This window comes from Pelodiscus sinensis, chromosome 11 (assembly GCF_049634645.1).
Source record: "Pelodiscus sinensis isolate JC-2024 chromosome 11, ASM4963464v1, whole genome shotgun sequence".
Taxonomy (NCBI): Eukaryota; Metazoa; Chordata; order Testudines; family Trionychidae; genus Pelodiscus; species Pelodiscus sinensis.
The window spans coordinates 8,422,572-8,444,487 of record NC_134721.1 but is presented as its reverse complement, the minus strand read 5'-3'; the positions used below and the strand labels follow the sequence as shown (position 1 = coordinate 8,444,487).

The window sequence follows — 21,916 nt, the reverse complement described above, 5'->3', positions numbered from 1 at the left end:
ATGTAAATGAAACCAGCACAGAAACAGTTTCTTTATCTTGACAAATCTTTTTTTGAACTTTCTTTTTTTTTTTTTTGTAGTTTATATTTAACATTAGGGATGCTAGCGAGCATTCAGTTACCCTATAAGCATATGCTAATCGAGTCAGTACTCGACAAGTTGCTTCTCGGCAGCAAGAGTGGGGAGCAGGAACTGATGCTGGGGGGAGCAGGAACTGATGCTGGGGGGAGCCAGCTTAAAAGCTGGTTTCCTCCCCCCCCCCCCCCCCCAAAATGGTCTCTGCAGAGGGACAGGGTAGGAAGAGGCACAGTAGAGTACCGGACACAAGCTTGGAATCAGCTGACTCATAGAATCATAAAGCTGGAAGAGACCTCAGGAGGTCATGAAGTCCAGCCCCCTACCCAAGGCAGGACCAATCCCAACTAAATCAACCCAGCCAGGGCTTTGTCAAGCCGAGACTTAAAAACCTCTAGGGATGGAGATTCCACCACCTCCCTAGTACTCATAGCCCATCCCAGTACTTCCCCACCCTCCTAGTGAAATAGTTTTTCCTAATATCCAACTTAGACCTCCTCCACTGTAACTTGAGACCATTGCTCCTTGTTCTGCCATCCGTCACTACTGTGAACAGCCTTTCTCCATCCTCTTTGGAACCTTCCTTCAGGAAGTTGAAGGCTGCTATCAAATCCCCCCTCACTCGTCTCTTCTGCAGACTAAACAAACCCAAATCTCTCAGCCTTTTCTCATAGGTAATGTGCTCCAGCCCCCTAATCATTTTGGTTGCCCTCCACTGGACCCTCTCCAGTGCATCCACATCCTTTCTATAGCAGGGGGTCCAGAACTGGACACAATACTCCATGAACCACGAGGAGTAACGGTAGTTCAAATTAGAAAACCTAATTCGAACTACCTACTCTGTGCCGCGTGTAGCCGCGGGCACGGAGTCTGAACTACCGGGGATTTAAAAATGGCAGCGCCCGGCAAGATGCAAATGAAGCCCGGGATATTTATATCCCGGGCTTCATTTGCAACTTCGATTGACTACATTAACCACCCTAGTTCGAACTAGGGTGGTAGTGTAGACATACCCCTACTTAGCCAGTTAGTCCCCAGCCTGTAACAATGCTTGGGATTCTTCCATCACAAGTGCAGGACTCTACACTTGTTGTTGAACCTCATCAGATTTCTTTTGTCCTAATCCTCTAATCTGTCTAGGTCACTCTGGACTCTATTCCTGCCCACCAGCATATTTGCCTCTTCCCCCTATCTTAGTCATATCCGCAGACTTGCTGAGGGTGCAATCCATCACCTCGTCCAGGTCAGTAATAAAGATGTTGAACAAAACCGGCCCTAGAACAAATCCTTGGAGCACTCTACTAGAAACTGACCGCTAACCTGACATCGAGCTGTTGATCACTACCCATTGGGCCCGACAGTCTAGCACGCTTTCTGTCCATTTTACAGTCCATCTATCCAATTCATACTTCCTTAACTTGCTGGCAAGAATATTGTGGGAGACCGTATCAAAAGCTTTGCTAAAGTCAAGGTATATCCTATCCACTGACTTTCCCATGTCCACAGAGCCAGTTACCTCATCATAGACGCTAATCTTCGTGTGCTCCTGGTCCCAGATTCTGCGCCTCTGCTTTTTAAATGGAGCAAGCCGCTCTTAAATTCCATATTTGAAGGAGGAATAACTATTTTAACTGTTGCTATGAGTCCATGTGTCACAATCATGTCAGTTGTGATATGCATAAGCTAGTCTTTGCACAAACAAAAAATTAAAAAGTAAATAGCAAAATGAGTGTGTGAGTTTAATTTATTTTGCTCCCTCCTCCCCACTAATTTGTGTTCCTTCATCTCTGTATCTCTTCTCCTTTTTTTCTTATGAACACTTCCTGGTCCCTTTTTAGCTGATCATTTTTTCTCCTACACTGGTTTTTCACTTTACAATAATTCTTATTTTTTACCTTTTTTTCTTCCTTTTCCTACTTCTCATTTTTATTTTGAATTCTCAGCCTGTGCTTTTGTTATCTTTTTTTAATGCATTCTGCCTTTATTTTTTTTAAAAATCTGTTTTTTTTTTAATTGCTTGGGGGGGGGGGGTGCGGTGTCATTTCTCTCTCTCTTTTTTTCAGTGCATTTCACAGTTCTGGTTTATTATCAGGAATATTTCTTTCATTACTTTTTATCTTTAGGGTATTGTTCCATCAGTTTTTAGTTCAAGATAAATACTGGTGGAACAGTTCACAGAACATAATTATCCAGTGCTGCAACTATTTCACTACACTTTAGGCCAGCAATATTTTCTGTCTCTTGGTTTATTTCATTTTGTATTGTGTGGTAGCAAAACCTTTTCAACAGGAGAAACGCGCCATTGTATCTTGAAAAAAATTATTTTGGGGCTGAAAAGCATAATTAAATAGGAAAAATGAGGGAAATATTGAAATCAACAAACGTTTTATTTACTAAAGTTAAGGTTTAAGAATAGCATGGACTGAAAAATTATTGAAGTCCAATATCAAAGAAAAGTTTATTAGGTGCTTAGAAGTCGTAAGTTAATTGTATGTTTTATGATATGGTGAGAAAATACTAGTTTCCTTCTATTCAGTATATTAATATTCCTTTTTCATTCTCTACAGCCTCTCGACTTTTTGTTAAACACATGTAAAGTTCTAGTTATTGGAGCTGGAGGATTAGGATGTGAACTACTGAAAAATCTGGTAATTACTTTCATTTTCCTGTTTGTTTTTGGGATCCTATTCCTTTACTCAGGAGACTATTCATTCCCTTTGACTGATTTATGCTCTGTCATCTCATTCTTCTGTGAAAGTGTTTGGAAGATGATAGCTTAAGTGTCCTCCTGCTTGTTTCTTTGCTCTGAAAAAGTTCTTTCGGGGATCAGAAGAGGTGTTGTATAGGGATGTTAAATTGCATTTAATCAATTAATCAACTAATCGATGGAATTTCCATTGATTAGTCGATAATGGGGGAAGTGCAGAGCTGCAGCAGTGGGAGCTAACCTCACTGCGGCTCTGCCCTTTAAATGTATTAAGTGCCACTGGGCTCTTATTACATTTAAACGGCTGAAGCGCCTCAGGGGACCAGATGGGAGCTGTAAATCAGTTGTCCAAGCTCATACCCAGTCCCTCGCTGCACCTCTGCCTCCCCTTCCCCCGTGGAGATGGTGATGGGGGGAACTTGCTTTTAAGCTGGCTCCCCCTAACACCACTTCCTTCTTTCTCTCTTGCTGCCCCCTCCCCACTCCTGGCTTCTTCCCCCACTTGTAGCATGTGGGGGGAAATGACTAGTTGAGTCCCTACTTGACTATCTGATAAGATTATGCTTATCAGATAGTCAACTAGTCACTTACATTCCTAGTGCTGTAGTTTCAAGTTACACTGAGATTCACTGTAGCAAGTGAAATAGGTGGTACAAAACACAATTTAAGTATGTTAAATACTGATGGTTCAATTTAAAATGTAACTTAATTTTCTGTAGACTTTTGAGTGGACTTAGTAACAATTGAGCATTATCTAGTGAAATAAGTTGAACAAGCAGCACTCGGATATCCACTGTTAAATTCTCACTTGCTACTGTTGCCTAAGAACACGTTCTTCTACTTTACAAAATAGATTTTAATTTATGTTTAGTGCTTTGAATACAGCATTATTAGAATTAATATTAGGGATGTAAAATCCTACTTAATTAGTTAACTGATTAAATGGGGGTGGGTGGGGATGCTATTCCAGCCTGCTGGACTGGAGCGGCCTGGCCGCCTCCACCTGCCACAGTTGCGCTGGAGCTACCCCTGCGCTGTGGGCAGGGACCGGCAGCCCAGAGCTGGGTCGGAAACGGCAAAGAGGTGGGGCGGGGGCGTGGAAGGGATGCTGGCTCAGCCACCTGCCACGTTCCCATTTAAGGGTGAGGCTAACTGGTTATCTGTTCACATCCCTATCTGTTATCTGTTCACATCCCTAGTTTATATAATATGGCTTCTTGGTGTTCATTTTTAATGTCAAATAATGTTTCATATGTGTGAAACTATTGAATATTATTCCAATTCAGACCCAAGTCTTTTGCGTGATCGTGTCAAGGCATTATCGTTAAATTACTCGATCAGCCCCACAATAATTTTGTGGACGCTACTATGCTTTAATTCCATTTTTGATTACAGAGACAGAATACTGGGCAAGATGGACCATTGGTCTGACCCAGTATGGTTGTTCTGATGATGATGGGCTGGCCTAGCACCAGGATTGGGCAGATTTTCAGTGGCAGGGAGCTTTAGCTTGCGGAGTTGTCAGATAATGAGATGTTTTTTCACTGGTGGTTGTACTTCAGTTTTGACTGTAAGCTCTTCACGGTTATTTTTCAGCTGTGATTCGAGCACAGACATAGATTTATCTTAACAGTAATGGTTATTAAAAATATTTACAATTGCAACAGAATTAACTTTTTGCATGAACATTTCTGAACCACGTAGGTGAGATATAAACATATTAAAATAATTCTGCCGAGTTTACTCTTTTGCAAAGCCTGGCTTTATTTTAAAAAATTCTATCTGCTGTGGTTGTGATGGTACCATTTGTACTGTAAATCCGCATATTGCCATCTTGTACTGCAGACAGATGGGCTAAAATGAAACTACTAAATGTGAATGGCTTATTCTTAATCGTGTTCTAAATTCAAAACATATTTTGACCACTTCTAATCTATTTAATCCAGGTTTTCCAAGTACCAGGTTTTGTAATAAGCATTTTAACCAGCAAATGACTGCACCTAAATTCAAATGTGTTACTTACAAAAATGCATGTAATATGCTGTTACTTATCACATAAGCATTATAACACTAATATTTCAGATAATTTCTCATCCTACTTTTGCAAAACCAATTTTAAAGTGAGATTTCCCTAAAGCAGTGTTTCTCAAACTGTGCTCCGCGGAGCCCCAGGGGCTCCACAAGGTTGACAAACTGGAAACATCGATAGGTACAACACACACAATCAGTGGACTGCTGGGGCTCCGCATAAATTTTTACACATGTAAAGGGCTCCAGAGCCCAAAAAGTTTGAGAACCGCTGCCCTAAAGCATGAAGTGCTAGTTTCTGTCTACTCTAGAGACCTTACAGCGACGTAGTTGTACTGCTGCATCTGTATCACTGTTAGGTATCCTTGTAGCTATGCAGAGTGGGAGACAGCCGTACTGTCAGCATAATTAAATCACAGCCAACAAGTAATGGTAGCTATGTTGGTGCTTCTTTCAGTAAAACTTATGTTAGTTGGGGCGGGAGTCAAGTTCTTTTTACACTCAAGACTAACTTAAGAGCTAGTGTAGTCAGCCCTTTGTTACTTCAGAATACACTGGCTAAATTTGTGACATCTCATACTTCTTTTGTTAGACTAACATTAGTATGTTTATTGCAGGAAAAAAGTCACCAGCTTCCATGTTGTTTATATCCATTTGCCAATCTCTGGATGCAGTTGAACAAATTTATAGATTCCTTCAGAGGCTGTTTTTTATGAATTCTTTAGCATTTGGATTGTTTTATTGGCAAGTTATAGGGAACTTGTTTCCTCTTCTAAGCTTTACTTTATTTCCACAGGCATTGTCTGGTTTTAGACAAATCCATGTTATTGACATGGATACTATAGATGTTTCTAATCTGAATAGGCAATTTTTGTTTCGGTAAGTGATATTTTCATGATTTATATGTTCTTAGAATTGTAAGCAAAAGGCATATGTATTAGATGTCGTGTCTGTTTACTCTAGTCATCAGCATTGCTAGCTAATTTTTCATATCTAGGAAATACTCATTCTCAATTAAACTGGGAGCCTGGCTCTTCACTGCTTTGCACTTTTTGTAGTGTCTTGCACCTATGCAAAGTGAATCTAAAATTTTTACTGTTCTAAATTGTTAGTGTTTTGGGTTGAAATCAATTTTCACAAGTTTCAGTGGCTAGAAAAGATGCAAGGCAATAAATGGAGATTATCATCTCTTAAAATATGTTGGTTAATATGTGCAAGATTATCGTTATTGTATTAGCCTGTATAGCAAGCATCTTCATCTTGCTAGTTCACAACTTTAAGTACTTTCTTAAATACTGTTTTGTAGACATAGATAAATGTGAAATACTATTTTAAACCATATGAAAGCTGTTGTTTGGAGGTGTGCCATTAACCCCCCGCACCAACATCCTTTACAGGCAGTCCCCGGGTTACGTACAAGATAGGGACTGTAGGTTTGTACGTAAGTCGGAACTGGCATCCAGATTCAGCCGCTGCTGAAACTGACCAGCGGCTGACTACAGGAAGCCCGAGGCAGAGTTTCTCTGCCCCGGGCTTCCTGGAATCAGCCGCGGATCAGTTTCAACAGCAGCTGAATCTGGACGTCTGGGACAGAGCAGCTGGGGCGCTGCGGGGACCAACCCCACAGCACCCCAGCTGCTCTACCCTAGGTGTCCCCAAGTCAGCTGCTGCTGAAACTGATCAGCGGCTGATTCCAGGAAGACCGGGGCAGAGCAACACTTGGGGACACCTGGGGCAGAGCAGCTGGGGTGCTGCTGGATTGGTCCAGTAGCGCCGCTCCTCAGTGCTACTGGACCAACCCGGCAGCACCCCAGCTGCTCTGTCCCAGGCGTCCTGATTCAGCCGCTGCTGAAACTGACCAGCAGCGGCTGAATCAGGACGCCTGGGGCAGAGCAGCTGGGGTGCTGCTGGGTTGGTCCAGTAGTGCTGAGGAGCGGCTGTGATGGACCGGGCCGTGTCTGGGCACAGCTGAGGGCGTCCGCTCAGGGCGAATTGCTCGAATCCGGGGCTCCTTACAGCCCCTGACTGGTGACCTCTCCACACAGGCCACAAACCAGTCCCACAGAGCGCTTCAGCTGCCTGCCTGAAGCCTCCCGAGCAAAACCCCTCCGACACCCCAGCAATATCCGTGCCCCAGATGGCCCCGGGCCTCATACACAGGTGGGGGGGGGGGGTCCTAGCACCCAATCCCACCTACCCCGAACAAGTTCTGTCCGGTTCCAAGAAACCAGCCACAGATCCCTGGTCAATTTACCCTCTGGACCTTACCCACAAATCACGCTGGGCCAATCCTTTAGAATATATATCTAAAGGTTTATTATTACAATAAAGAAAAGCATGAGAGTAAGGTTATTAAAGTACAGTATGTTACATGCACCGAATCTCCCAGTTCTCGATGCAGGCTCTAGCAGAGGTGTTGCAGCTGCTGGTTTAAAAGTTCTTATTGCACATCCTAAGATCAGGATGGGTTCACAGGTCTTCCGGGCTCTTCGATCCCTGCAGTGCTGCCTCTGGGATGAAGTGCTGAGCTGAGAACAAAATGGCATCGACTGCATGGCCTCTTTATACCTCCTCCCAGGCCTCTTCTTGTATGCAGCAAGTCACCTGGTCAGAGGCCACTCTCTGTTCCCTGCTGGCTGCCCTCAGGTGACAAACCCCATTCTTTGGGTGTGTCCATAGCCTATTGAGAGCCATTGTTCCACAGGGCTTTGCTACTCAGCCTGTCCATAGCCATGCTTAACCACATTCAGAGAAATATTCAGCTTCCACACAGATTACAGATTCCTATCTACTCTCACAGACATTATACACTCACATAAATAGCGTACATAAGATTAACAAACAATAAGCTCCCATTCAATACCCCACATGGCTCCCTTTCATACCAATTTCTGGGGCCAACACCCCCACCTAGGGGTGCATCAGTGTTCTGGCTGCTTCCCTCCAATTCAGTAATGTGACAGCGGCGCTGCGGGATCAACTGGCAGCGCCCCAGCTGCTCTACCACAGGCGTCCGCAAGAAAAGCCTGGTCTGCTGGGGGGCTGGGGGGGGGGCCGCACTAGCTGCGCCCCCCTCCAGCCCCCAGCAGACCAGGGAGACGCGACCGGCGGGACCGAGATGCACCGCGGTCCCACCGCCCATGTCCTCCACGGCTTTGCTCCGCGTCTCCCTGGTCTGCTGGGGGGAGAGGGGGGCTGCCTCCCCCCTCCCCCCCAGCAGACCAGGGAGACGCGGAGCAGCTTTTCTCGCCCTGGAGGAGGCGGGCGGCTGGACCGCGGCGCGTCTGGGCGGGCCCACTGCCCGCATCCTCCGGGGCGAGAAAAGCCCCATTCGTAAGTACGGATCCGACATAAGTCGGATCCGCGTAACCCGGGGACTGCCTGTATACATACAAGTAAATTACTACATTCTCCTGCCTGCTGCTGCCCGCTCCCCGGGGCATTCACCAATGTCATGCTGGAGGAGCAGGCTGCCAGACTCTGTCTTTCCCCCCGGCCAGCCCCACCCTTATCAGACCAGAGCAGCAAATTTTGAATTTTTTTAGCACATAACTGGCTGCAGCTGTGAGATAATTGGGCTGCAAGTGGCCCACCGATTGAGAACCTCTGGTTTAGTCTCATGTCTGAAGCTTATAAATGAAAACCATTTAATAAATTATAGGAATACACCTTAATAGTATCTGCTGCTAGATTTTTAATGTGTGCTATTAGACTAAGAATTTTAGAAGCACTTTATTTTTTGCAGACCCAAAGATGTAGGACGACCTAAAGCAGAAGTTGCAGCAGAATTTCTAAACAACCGAGTTCCTAATTGTGCTGTGGTACCGTATCCTTTTCTAGAGAAGTAGTAGCCATGGAAGTTCATTGATTGCTGTCGGTGGTCAGGCTATGTAATTTTAAAGAATCAAATAACTTATTTTCATTCAGAAAATAACTTACTAAACGGACTAATCGCTTATGTTCTTTTCCACTGTGTATTATCTTGTAGAACCACAGAAGTGTGCATGAGCACAGAAGTAGTTTTTGGTGTATGTATTGTGTTGTTCATTATAGAATGTAGTAAGAATCTGGTGAACATAAAGCTGTTCATGAGCTAGAATGTAATATTTTTGAAAAACATAAAAGGGATATTGCCAGAATGGAAACTCCTGGGATCACAAGCTATAAATAGATAGCTGTGTGTGTGTTGTGGTTAAACCAGCATCTAAGTATATCCTCATGCATTCTGCTCAGGGTGTGTTAAAGGGACACACCTTTACACACCATTTGGTTTCTTCTTAACAGGCAGCAAGCAGAAACTTGGCAGAATTCATTATTCTTTCCATTGGCCTCCTTTTTGGAAAGCTTAATGTTTTCTTAAACATTTTTCTGTGTTGCTTTGAACCTTTTTAGACTATGGCTGTGTTTGACATTTTGACTGGCACCGCACCAGCATTGACTTTTGGACCTAAAGTGATGTCGTTTTTGGTGCTTAGCCTGTTTCTTTGTACCACACTTTTATTCGCTGGTCTGATTTTTCTTGTGCAGACTCTTGTCTCTTCCTCTTTATCTTTCTTCTTCTTTGGTTTTCCTCAACATAGAATTCTCCCCTGCTTCCTTTTTCATGCATCCCTGATAGCTTACTTTGGTAGAGTTGACCCTGGGAACAGGGTACTCCCAATTTAACCTTATTGCTCTACTTTAGATTTCCTTTTTTTCACTGCCCTTCTATGCACTTAAGCTCAGATCATGCTCATTGTCGCCTTTAAAGGAATATGGAAGTGAAGAGACTAGATAGCACTGTCCAGATGGGCTACTACTGTTGTCATCTTAGCTTTCATGGTCCTAACTTCAGTCCAGGAATTTCCAGGAATTAAGAGGCTTCTGATCACTACTCTAAAATAAAATACTAGAAGACTTACGTGGTGTTGCTTGGTTCCTTCAGGGGAGAGAGGGTGCAAGCGACGAGACAGCGACTTGGAGTTGTGTGGGTCTCAAGTCAAGAAGTTGAGAGTGTTGGGGTATAGGATTCAAGGTTGGGGAATGAGGAGGGGCGAAGGACAGAGAATGGGGATGCAGGAGTTGGGAGGTGTAGGGTACTCAGGGCATGGTGTGGAGGCAGCTGCTGGCTTCTCCCCAAAGCTGGCTCGGAGCAATGGGGACAGCACAGCCCACTCACTGGCCTGTCCTCAGCTGTTCCCCCTGGGGCCTGGGTGCTTGTTTGCCCCCATGGTCATTTGTGAGTATAATTGTCCCTGCTATCGCACACCTTTCTTTTCTTTGATGAGAAACAATTGCATTCCATGCAAATTAAGTATGTAAATATGCATTAAAAAAGTTAACCAGTTAAATGATAAAATTGTAATAATTTAACCGTTTAACCCAGTAGCTGTGGTCCAGCCAGCCGTGATGCCACAAGCTGCTCTGGCTGGTGGGGTCCTGCTACGCCATCTGTCCCTCTGGTTAACTGGTAACAAGGCTAATGCTTGCCAGTTAACCTTTTACATCCCTAACACACATCCTATTGTTATGGCGCAACCAAACCCTGACCTTGCTTTAAGTTATGCTAAGAGGAAGCTGTATACCAAATTTAGTGATCTTAGTTTTTACCCATTAGGAGGAGTTCTTGAACAAATGGACTCAGATGGACAGACTCACAGACGGACAAACACAAACTCTCTCAAATATATAATAGATTAGTAGGGCCATATATATAAAGATATATTAAATATTGGGATTTACTGACTATGTATTCGTTAACCTAGATTTGGTTATAATTCTGTAACGTATTAATTACCATAATAGAATTCCTTTACTGCATATACATTCAGACATTTTAAAAAAATTCAGGATATGGATGAAACTTTCTATCGACGTAAGTAGCATTTGCTAATATACAAATTCTCCAAATTATATTTTGAGAAAGCACTGTAGTTTCTGATGATTTAACCAAAAATGGCAGACAGTTGTGGTGTGAATGTGTACTCATTTACACAATTAACCAGCGAGCAATCAGTTAATCCTAAGGGGGGGGTCAGGCGGTATGTACAGGGAGCCAGTTTTTAAGCGGAGTCACCTCTCCCTGTCATTCATCTCCCCCACGCATGCTGCTGCCTCTGATGGGGGTGGGGGGGCGAAAGAAAGGCGAGGAGGCAAGCTGCAGCCAGTGTTCGCAGGGATCTGGCTTAAAAATTGGCTCTCCACGAGCACTAGCTCCCACCTGGCCTCCTGAATGTCAGTGTGTAACTGCTGTAAATTTCAGCAGTTACATATTCACAAAAATTAACACATTTTAACATCTTTAGTCAGTTGAATTGTTCATGTTTCATTGTTTCTTTTGATTGGGTAGAAAATATTATTCACTAGAAGCCAGACCTTTTATTGTGAAACTTTCTGAAAGACTACGTAGGAAGTTAATTTCATTCCTGTGAGTAAAATATATTGATTAAAGGAAAATACATTGAAAATTACATTTTTCTCTTCTAGAATTTCATATTATTGTATGTGGGCTGGACTCTATAATTGCAAGAAGATGGATAAATGGCATGCTGGTAAAGGCTTTATTTTGAACTTTCTAAGTTAATCATTATTATTTGAGTATAGTTAGCTAAATTTGAACAACTTCATGCAATATATAGCAATATGTAAAACAATAGGTGATAGCATTGTAAAACTGGTGGAGATATATTGGTAAATACCTACATTTTCCATTATATTTCATATTTGAGTATATTGTAATCTTGATGTATGAAGTTACACCACTGACTCCCTGTGAATCATGACTGAAGTATACAGCACTTTATTACATGCCACAAGTTGAAAGTTTAACGTGTAAATTACAAATGGATTTTCAGGCCACCAAAGGCAGGTCATCCTTTTTTCTTGAGTGGCTCACAGATAATGAGTTCCAATTCAGGCTGGACAGCTATCTGCATCAAAAAAACACTAGTATAATTGGCACTAGTTTTGTCCTTTGTGTTTTGTGAGGTCAAGAGTTAAAGAGCGTGGAGAGTTAATTCTCTCTCATATTTAGACCTGGTTCTTCTAGCCCAGAGATGAGATACAGTGATAGGCAGCATGGAGAAGTTTGCCTTGTTGCTTCCTATGCTAATGTCCTGTGAATAAACCAGAGTTCTGTCTCCCAGGTAATCAATCCAGTACCTTCAGAGAGCATTATATTCACTTTAAAATTAGATCCTGCTTTTATTTGTTTTAAAGTGACTATAAATAAGGGAATTCAGAAGAAAGTGTTTTTCCATTATTATTCACCATTTTATTCCTCGGTGTTGGGGTTTATTCATTCGTTCAATAGGAAGACTTAAAGATAGAAATACCTCCTGTTTCTTGATTTTTTGTTTGTTTGTTTGTTTGTGTGCTTTCTGCATTTATCTTACAGTACTTGGGATATAGTCTTTATTAACTTTCTGACACTTTATTTTGGGGGACTATGGATTTAATAGTACACGAGTGAGACAACTATGCTTTTTTTCCAATGGCATTCTAGTGGTGCCAGATAAAAATTATTCATAAAGGGCCACATTCTGCTCTTTCTAAACATGAGTAATCATTGAAGTTTTGTGATTTGGTCCCCAAAAGTTAATTCTTTGTTGATATGGGACTTCTTGAGTTAAAGTAATACTCTGACAAGAGGCAGCAAACTCTAGGGGACTTGACCATGAGACTGAGAACCAAGGTTTCCTAAATTTAAAATCTGCCTCTACCACTGCCTTGTGTGTAACATTTTGATAACTCATTTAACTCTCTAGACCTCAGAACAAATTATGGCACTTGTAATTTGTATAACTGTGTCTATAGGCATTCCCCATAGAATTTAGCAAGCTATCGCAGGGATAGGTTTAATTTCACTATCTCCAGTAAATTAAATAAGACTTTAACAGCATCATTTCAGTGCATGTGTAAACCTGAGATGTTTATAGCTACAGTAGTTAATCAGTCTTTCCAACACAATTCCAAAGTGCTCTTGCTCATCCTCTCTCTAAACAAGGGCTCCTTTGCATTTGTTTCCCATGCTCAGTGCATACCATAGCAATCCTGTGTGAAGTTGTATACCTATAATGTTCTGTGTTCGCCTGCTATAACGAAACATGTACGTGTAGTCATTAGGATTAACCAATACACCCAGGCTTATCGGTTAATCGTGCAAACAGCTACATGCTAACATCCCTAGCATCTAGTCAAGCTTGGAATGGACATAATGTCAGCAGTACTGGGATAACATTAAATGTGTGATGGTGCAGTTCATTTGAGTACAGAACAACACATGAATCTTTGTGGAAGGAAGGCAAATTTTTCCCTTTGTATGACATGTTTAAAACATGGTCATGTGCCCAAGGCATTCACTGAGCCTCCCATGGTGTTGGCCAGCCGAGGCACCCTGGTGGGCCAGGAGAAGTGAATTGATAAGCAGAAATTGGGTTGTCAGGTCATGAACCTGGACTTTATGGATCTGCTGTTACAGCCCCCGGCTCTCAGTACTGGAATGGAAGGAGAAGATTCTCCAGGTCAAGTGTAGTGTTTATATATTTGTGCTTAAGTTGAGAGAAATGAGCTGTAGATATTAGTGATTCATCACTGTTATGCAGCTGGATGCTGCAGTCATTAAGGCTGGAAGTCTTCTCTCTTTATAACCGTGGGGAGCAAGTGAGCAGAGTATTGAGCCCCTCCGATGAGTGCTATTTGGCAATTGGCCAAAAGACTGATGATTTTTCTTCCCTTCCTCCTCCTCCCGCCTCTCCCCCGTGCCCGCACATGCTGGCCTTCACTTGCCTATCATCCCACCATCATTCTTATAGCCAGATCCTGCCTTTGCCAGAACCCTATTTCTGCAGGCAGAAAACCAGGGGTTGAGGTAATATCTTATTTGATCTAATACAAGATATTCCCTCCCCTTCCTTGACTCTAATATCCTGAGAACAGCATGACAACAACTACTCCACATTTATGTAGGCAATTTGTCCATAGAAGTTCCAGTGACCCTGTACTTCCCATTAAGTATGTGTCCCTTGTAAAAGCACCAAAATACCATGAACAAATACTAAAATGTAAAAGCTTCAAATACCTCTTGATGGTATTAAAACCAAATCCACTTACTGTACTTTGTAGCCAGTAGAGTGGATGAATTGAATCTTTGTGCAATAGGACCAGATCATATAACTATTGCTGATAATAGTTTATCTAAGCTACAGTCTTTCTCCAGTCGCTGGGTGTTAGAGTAGTGAAATGCTTCATTGTTCCCTCCTGTAGTTCAGCAGTGAGGTTGTTAGCAAACTAGTCTTTCATTACCCTTCTCTAAACCAGGGTCTCAGCTAAGGATGTTAAAGACTAGTCAACTATCTGATAAGCATTTGCTTATTGGATAGTGTTTTGACTAGTCTATAGGCATGTCTGCATTCCTCCTTTGAAATGTACATTCAGAGTGGGGGCTCTTCTACATTTCAACAGAGGAATGCAGAACTCGATGTACAGCCCAGAACCAGGAGGAAGTCCCGCTGACTCCGGGCTGCACGCAGGTGCCTTCTTTGAAATTTGAAATGCACAAGGGTACCCAGTGGGGGCTCTTGTGCATTTCAAAAGCCATGGAGCCCAGGATCAGTGGGCTCCATACTACGCTGCATGCTGCTAGGAGCCCAAGGTCAGCTGGGGACTCCTCAGTTGATCCCGGGCTCCCTGCAGCTGTCCCTTTGAACCATGCATCTGAGCGATTCAAAGGGGTATTGCAGGGAGCTGCTGATCCTGGGCTCCATGGCTTTGAAATGCACAAGAGCCCCCGCTGGGGACTCTTGTGCATTTCAAAGAAGGCACCTGCATGCAGCCCAGAGTCAGCGGGACTTCCTGCTGGCCCCGGGCTGTACTCGGAGTTCCGCATTCCTCCTCTGAAATGTACAAGAGCCCTAGCGCGGGCTCTTGTACATTTCGAAGGAGGAATGCAGAAGTGCCTATCAACTAGTTGAAGGAAATTCTGTCGACTAGTCAGTTAACTGCATTTTAACATCCTTAGTCTCAGCACTGGTAATCAACTGAGTTCCAGAGGGAGCCTGATTGCAGCCAGAGAAAAGGAGATGACAGAAAAATTGAGCTTGACGAATGAAACCATTTATTGAGAACAACTTAGAACATGAAAATCTGACAATGAAGGATCAGACTGCAAACATGAGAAGGAAATATGCTGTCTGGAAATAGAGCAACATGCCATGGCAATGCAGCAGATAATGGGGAGTAGGGTGAGAGGTTTTTTTTAAGAATGAAAGCCTGACTTTCTCAGTCTGACTCTAACACCAGGCTTGTTCCAGCAGATACCCCTCTAGCAGTATCAGAGGGGTAGCTGTATTAGTCTCAATCTGCAAAAACAAAGAGAAGTCCTGTGTCACCTTATAGACGAACAGATTTATCAGAGCATAAGCTTTGGTAGGCAAAGACCCACTTCGTCAGATGCATGTAATGGAAATTCCACAGGCAGGTATAAATATGCAGGCACATGAAAAGAACAAGTACCAATCACAAGGAAGGCCAGAGATAACGAGGTCAATTCAGTCAGTGAGGATGTCCCACTTACAGCAGCTGATATGGAGGTGTGGAACAGCAAGAGAGGAGAAACTGTTTTTGTAGTTGGCTAGCCATTCACAGTCTTTGTTCAATCCTAAATTGATAGTGTCGGATTTGCAAATGAATTGTAGCTCTGCAGAACGGTATTGCTGGCACATGATGGCATATATTACATTGGTAGATGTGCAGGTAGATGTGTCCGCATATCTACACCAGCCATACCATCACAGGACCTAACCACATCAGCCACACCATCCATCACGGGCTCATTCACCTGCACATCTACCAATGTAATATATGCCATCATGTGTCAGCAATGCCCCTCTGCATTATACGTTGGCCAAACTGGACAACCACTACGTAAAAGAATGAACAGACGCAAATCAGAGATCAGGAATGATAACATACAAAAACCTGTAGGAGAACACTTCAGTCTCCCTGGACACATGATAGCAGATTTAAAAGTAGCCATCTTGCAACTTCAAAAACAGACTTAAAAGAGAAACTGCAGAGCTACAATTCATTTGCAAATAGCCATGCTTTCTCCCTGAATTGCAATTGAGGCAGACACAATTATTGTCTATGGTGTAGGGCCGTGGTCACCAACCAGTAGATCGCGATCTACTGGTAGATCTCAGGGGCTCTCAGAGTAGCTCTTGAGCCCTCTCTGAACTGCACGCCTGCGCAGTACATTTACATTAGATTTCCTCATTTGAGGAGTCGGGAGGTGGGAGGTCGGGAGGTGGGAGCTGGGAGGTCGGGAGGGCTGAAACACCCCAGCAAGCTGACTGTGGCTTTCAGCTGAAAGATGCTGCCCTGCGCTCCAGCTGATTGGCGGCTTCTCCTCTGCACCTGCCCATGTGCAGGGCAGCTGGGCAGCCACTTCTCTTCCGTCCAGCCCGGCTGCCCTGCGCTCAGCCCAGGGAGGCTGCATCTAGCTCCAGCTGTGCTGGAGCAAGCTTCCCAGGCTGAGCGCAGGATCACAGATGCCCATCTGATGGACTGTATACGACTAGCAATCTCAGACTACAACCCAGACTTCAGGACACTGGCAGATACTGTTCAGTCACAGGTGTCACACTGAGACTGTTATTGGAAGAAAAAATACATAATTATCAATACTTGATTTTAGATGTACAAAATAGCAGAGAACAAAATGTATAATTGTAAATGCTTCATTTGACATTTAAATAGCATGAATTAAAAACAGACCATTTATTTCATAACTATAAACATGTGATTTTAATTTTATATATTGCATAATTTAAAAATAAACTGTTTAGCAGAGTGTATAAGGGTTGGGGATAGCAAGTGATGGACAGGAGAATAAAGAGGACGGGGCTTCAAGGAAGGGGCGGAGCGGTAGATCTTCACCTGTTCTGAGACTTAAAAAGTGATCTTGGGTGTAAAAAGCTTGGAGACCACTGGTGTAGGGCAAAAAGACTGCATTTCTGTACTTTCCAGAGAAGGCGGGAATTCTTGAACATTAGCTCAGTTGTGTACTTTTCAGGCCAGCCTAACGCTGAGCAGTATGCAGGTGTAATCCACGGGGGCTTGTGTTACAGTAGGGTCAGTAGCTTCTTCAGTCAGTATCCTCATGTTGCAGGAGTAGGCACAGCATGGTGCCGTCTATCACTCTAATGCACTTAGTGAACGCATTCTCAAGAAATCTAATTTGGGAGATATTTAAAATGTTGATCCGATTTCCCTGTAAAATGTATCTGCTGTGTTATGCACCTGCAGCACGAAGCCCCCCTTTTGTGGACCTTTCAAAACCCTCCCAGTGAGCAATGGTGGCCTTCAGTTGTCAGTTTTCGTGTGGAAAGTGGATTTCTTTTTGAATGGATTGGAACTTGTGTGTTGGTATGAGTTCCTGTAAGAGAGGAACATGTACACAAGTCTTCATTAGAAGTGTTCCAATCACTGTTCTTTATCGCTGGTTTCTTGCACGCAACCCTGTTTCACAAGACATTGGAAATGTCATGGTCAAAAAATATTTCCTGGTCAGTAGAAGATGTCATCCACATGCATAAGGCTTGAATGTAGCGCCAAGGATTCTTGCTCAAATGTCAGGATAATGTAATTAAAACTACACTCCACAAAATGTCAGTGCCATCTAGGAGGATACCTAGGTTACACATGTGATCCTTACATGTATTTTAGAGCTTCAGCAGGATCCTTGAATAGATACTGGACATAGTACTATTCTTCTAGATGTCTCTGAAATACAGGCTTCTAAGCAGAGTGTGGGCCCTTATAGAGAAGAAGATAAAACTGAAACTATTGTATATGAAAGCCTGTTTTTGTGCGTAGTTGTAGCCATTTTCTTTAATAAATATCACTTGCTTAAAAAGGCCTGTGATTCTGTGTATCTTGACAGTAACAGTTGGAGGAAATTCAGTGTGTGTGCATACCACACCTGCTTAATCAAATCAGATGGAATTGTGAACACTAAACTCTCTCAAACAAATGTTTGCTGCTGTGCTTAATCTTCAAATGGCTGAGTCATCTGCCATATATAAGATTTCTATGTCTGTTTCCTCATCTGTATGATTGGGTGATAAGTTATGTACCTAACTCCATGGATATTTTGGGAGGGTGGCTGGCTAATATTTGTATTGCAGATGTAAAGTGCTGAGTATTTAGGCATAAAACAATTTATGGGACAATTTATGCATTTGTGGATGCATCTGTCTTTTCTTTTTTTAATTTCTACTATTTTACCAGAGTATAGAAGCAACATTCCATCATAAATTAATTTGAGTTTTAAGTCTTGAGTATATAATGACAAACAGGAAACTGAGACGATGTAAAGATTACTATAAATACAATATTGAATATTTCTTAGCATGTTGTGTTATATCTTCAAGTACTAGATGAACTCTAAGGAATTTTTCAGATCTGGCGTAATATTTTATGCAACTTGTGTAAACTTGTAATTTTAACAGATGTCATTTTTAAACTATGAAGATGGCATGTTAGATCCAAGTTCCATCATTCCTTTGATAGATGGAGGGACAGAAGGTTTTAAAGGAAATGCTCGTGTGATTATTCCTGGAATGACAGCTTGTATTGAATGCACACTAGAACTTTATCCACCTCAGGTAACTAAAAGCATTGATTCCTCCCCCCCCCCCCCCCCCCCCCGGCGCGTTCCATTTTTTCCACTTATCCCTTCTCCTTCCTCTCCTCTCTCAGAAAAGATATATTTAATAATGTATGATCTTTCCTTATCAGATCAATTTTCCCATGTGTACTATTGCATCCATGCCCAGGCTGCCAGAACATTGTATTGAATATGTCAGGATATTACAGTGGCCCAAGGAACATCCTTTTGGAGGTAATCAGACCCACCACATTTTATTTTATTTTTTAAATCAGTGAACTACAGTGATTTTTAAGTAATCAAAGTACTTGTTCCAAAGTAAAAGGAGCAAAAGCATACTTTGATCCAGCAAACAGTTGATTTTAATTTAGCACTTTGGTCAGTGGTGGTTGGTAAGATAAATTTCACTCTTGGATTAAAATTCTACCTGTTAGTTTTCAGCCTGAAGCACAGATTTTACAACTGCATAAGAAAGAAAAGTAGACTGTGTTGAATAAACAGTTGATCATTTGTTCATTATACGTTTATAGTCTCAGATGGTAGTCATGTTAGATTACACATTGTTCTCCTTTTCACTAATCCACAGCTGCCATCAGCAGAAAAAAGAACAGTCATAATTGTTAGCACAGTGTCATTATTTTCTATTAATAATATAGAAATACAGAGCTGTATAATTTTGGACTGAATTTGTCACGTGAATGGTTCCATTGGGAAATGCTCTTTTATTATGGTGAATTGATAACAGTACTGAATATTCATGTTAGAGTAGCTTGTAATGGTTTCATTGCTTATTACAGTAAAAGTAAACTTAGTCCGTTACAGAGGTTCACTGACTAATGAATGGTTATTTAGATTCTTTTTATGACTTTAATACTATATCATTGCCAAAGTGTCTCATAATTTTTAAAACTGGCTTTTTTTGGCCATTCTTAATCAACCCTTGAACGCTTAAATATTTTGTTGACATTTTTGTTTCCCTTGTGTGTACCAGTAACTTTTCTGCTATATTTGATTTATTGCTGATATTGGTGTCCTTTGGGGGCTGGGGGGGGGGGGGGGGAGATATTGAGACTTTCTGAAGGTTTGAAGAGAGATGCATATCTTGTAATGTCCATATAAGAAAAAAGTAGCTCTACTATTTAGTCTTCTAATCTTAGTGTTGCTCTTAAAAATATTATATGGTTTCCACTCTTGAGAATGTGTAAGGGTTTTCAACAAAACTACATTTAAAGTTAGTTACATATAAAATAATACAGGTTGGACCTCATTGGTCCAGCACCCTCAGGACTTAGGTGGTCCCGAACGAGGGATTTGCTGGACCCGGGAAGGTCCCTCCTCTCCTGACTGGGGATGTAAGCAACTAGTTGACTATCTGATAAGCATGTGCTTATCGGATAGTCAACTAGTAACTTGACAAGTCGCTTTCCCACACTCTTGCTGCCTCTGTCAGAAAGAGGCAGCAAGTGGGGGGAGCAGGAGTTGGTGTTTGGAGGAGACCGGCTTAAAAGCCGGTTCCCCCCAACACCATCTCTACAGAACGGTAGGGGAGACAGAGGCATAGAGGGGGACTGGGCAAGGATGGAATCAGCTGATTTCTGGCTTGCGCCCAGGTCCCCCCCGCTGCGCTTCAGCCTTTTAAATGTATTAAGAGCAGGCAGGGGTGCAGCAAGGGGAACAAGGCGTGAGCCGAGAATCAGCTGTCCTGGCTAGTGCCTGGCCCCCCGCTGCGCTTCTGCTTTTTAAATGTATTAAGAGCCATTAGGCTCTTAATATATTTAAAAGGCAGAACAGCAGTGGGGTTAGCTCCCGGGGCTGGAAGCTAACCCCACTGTGGCTTCACAGTTTCCCTCACTTATCGACTAGTCGATGGAAATTCATCAACTAGTTGATTAGTCAATTAAATGCAATTTAACATTCCTACTCCTGACCTGGATTGTCACTGGGTTAGGGTGCCAACCTGCCCCGCGTTGCTTCCCCAGCCCCTCGGGGATCTCTAGATGCCACCAGCACCGCTGCTGCCGGAGCACCATAGCCGGAGCTTTGCAGCCGGAGCAGAGCTCCACAGCCGCCTGGCTCTGCAGCTGGGGCCAGAGCTCTGCAGCCGCCTGGCTCCACGGCTAAGGTCAGAGCTGCATGGCTGGGGCTGAAGCTCTGTGGCCAGAGCTCCCTGACTGCTACAGGGGCTGGAGCTCCACATAAGAACAGCCAGACCGGGTCAGACCAAAGATCCATCTAGCCCAGTATCCTGTCTGCCGACAGTGGTCAATGCCAGATGGTCCAGAGGGAGGAATCAGAGCTGCTGCTAGGATCAGAACTCCCTCCCCCCCCCACCTGTTCTCCCAGACGGATGCGTGCGCGCGCACACACTCCCCGCTGAGTCACCAGTGCCCCCTATGGTGCTTGTGCCCTGCCGCCAAACCTCCCTGTTCCTGGGCTTTGTGGTCCAGGAACATCCGTGGTCAGTGCCGAACCACGGATCTTGCTGGACCAGGGAGTCCCAGTTAAGGCAGGTACAATCCATATTGGGGAGTGTGGAAAATGCGTGGTTAAGCAGAGTGAACATTGGCTTGGCCTGTTCTGTTCCTCCTCAAATCCACAATGTAGTTATCTGCCCGTGGCTCCTGTGTACACCCCATCATGACCATCCATGTCATGAACTTGCAGATTTTATAAACTATACATCAGGGCTTGCAAAATGCATGGAAATCAGTTTTAATAACTACATTGGTTAGCCAACAATGCTTCTGAAAACACGTGCTAATTTTCACCAAGACTAGTGGATTAAAACAAATTTAGAATCATAGAACTGGAAGGAACTTCAAAAGGTCATCAAGTCTAGTCCCCTTTACTGATAGTAGGGCCAAGCCCCATCTAAAATTTGTAGGAAAAAAAGTAGATGTTGATGAAGAGCTATTATGAATTTAATTTATCTGTACATTCTTTATTTTCCCGTAGAGAGTGTTCCTTTGGATGGAGATGACCCTGATCATATACAATGGATTTACCAACAATCTTTAGCAAGAGCATCACAATTCAATATCAAGGGTGTTACATACAGACTTACTCAAGGTAAGAGAGTGCAGTAGTTGGCATTTCTGTAAGTGTGTGTGGACAGTAACCTCTTGCAAACTGCAGCAATAAATTCCAAGGAAATGCATAGATATTTCAACAGCATTTTAGATACTACAGTGATGGGTGCTATAGAAATGTGCAGTATAGGAAAGTGTGTAAAGTGACAAAGGGTATACTGTACTGCAATCAAAGCAACCACAACATTTGTGGAACAGTACTCTGTATGGGAAAGCTACTTTGGAAAAGTTTTAATGCTTTATGTTTCATCTCTTCAGGGGTTGTTAAGCGGATCATTCCAGCTGTAGCTTCTACAAATGCAGTCATTGCAGGTACAGTAATGATGAAATGAAAAGTTTTGGCTTTTATTAGAAAGTTCCCAGACATCG

At 42.9% G+C, this 21,916-nt stretch overlaps 1 protein-coding gene across 3 annotated transcripts in view; it reads left to right on the top strand.

Moving 5' to 3' along the window:
- UBA3 (ubiquitin like modifier activating enzyme 3) overlaps nucleotides 1–21,916 on the top strand; it is a 31,718-nt gene that overhangs the window by 3,756 nt on the left and 6,046 nt on the right. For all 3 annotated transcript variants that reach the window (XM_075938567.1, XM_075938566.1, XM_075938565.1), the window contains 9 exons: nucleotides 2,643–2,723; nucleotides 5,607–5,689; nucleotides 8,556–8,636; nucleotides 10,621–10,664; nucleotides 11,276–11,340; nucleotides 18,301–18,456; nucleotides 18,590–18,692; nucleotides 21,414–21,527; nucleotides 21,806–21,859. In XM_075938567.1, coding sequence (XP_075794682.1) covers nucleotides 2,643–2,723; nucleotides 5,607–5,689; nucleotides 8,556–8,636; nucleotides 10,621–10,664; nucleotides 11,276–11,340; nucleotides 18,301–18,456; nucleotides 18,590–18,692; nucleotides 21,414–21,527; nucleotides 21,806–21,859 — 781 coding nt within the window. The remainder of the gene's footprint in view (nucleotides 1–2,642; nucleotides 2,724–5,606; nucleotides 5,690–8,555; nucleotides 8,637–10,620; nucleotides 10,665–11,275; nucleotides 11,341–18,300; nucleotides 18,457–18,589; nucleotides 18,693–21,413; nucleotides 21,528–21,805; nucleotides 21,860–21,916) is intronic.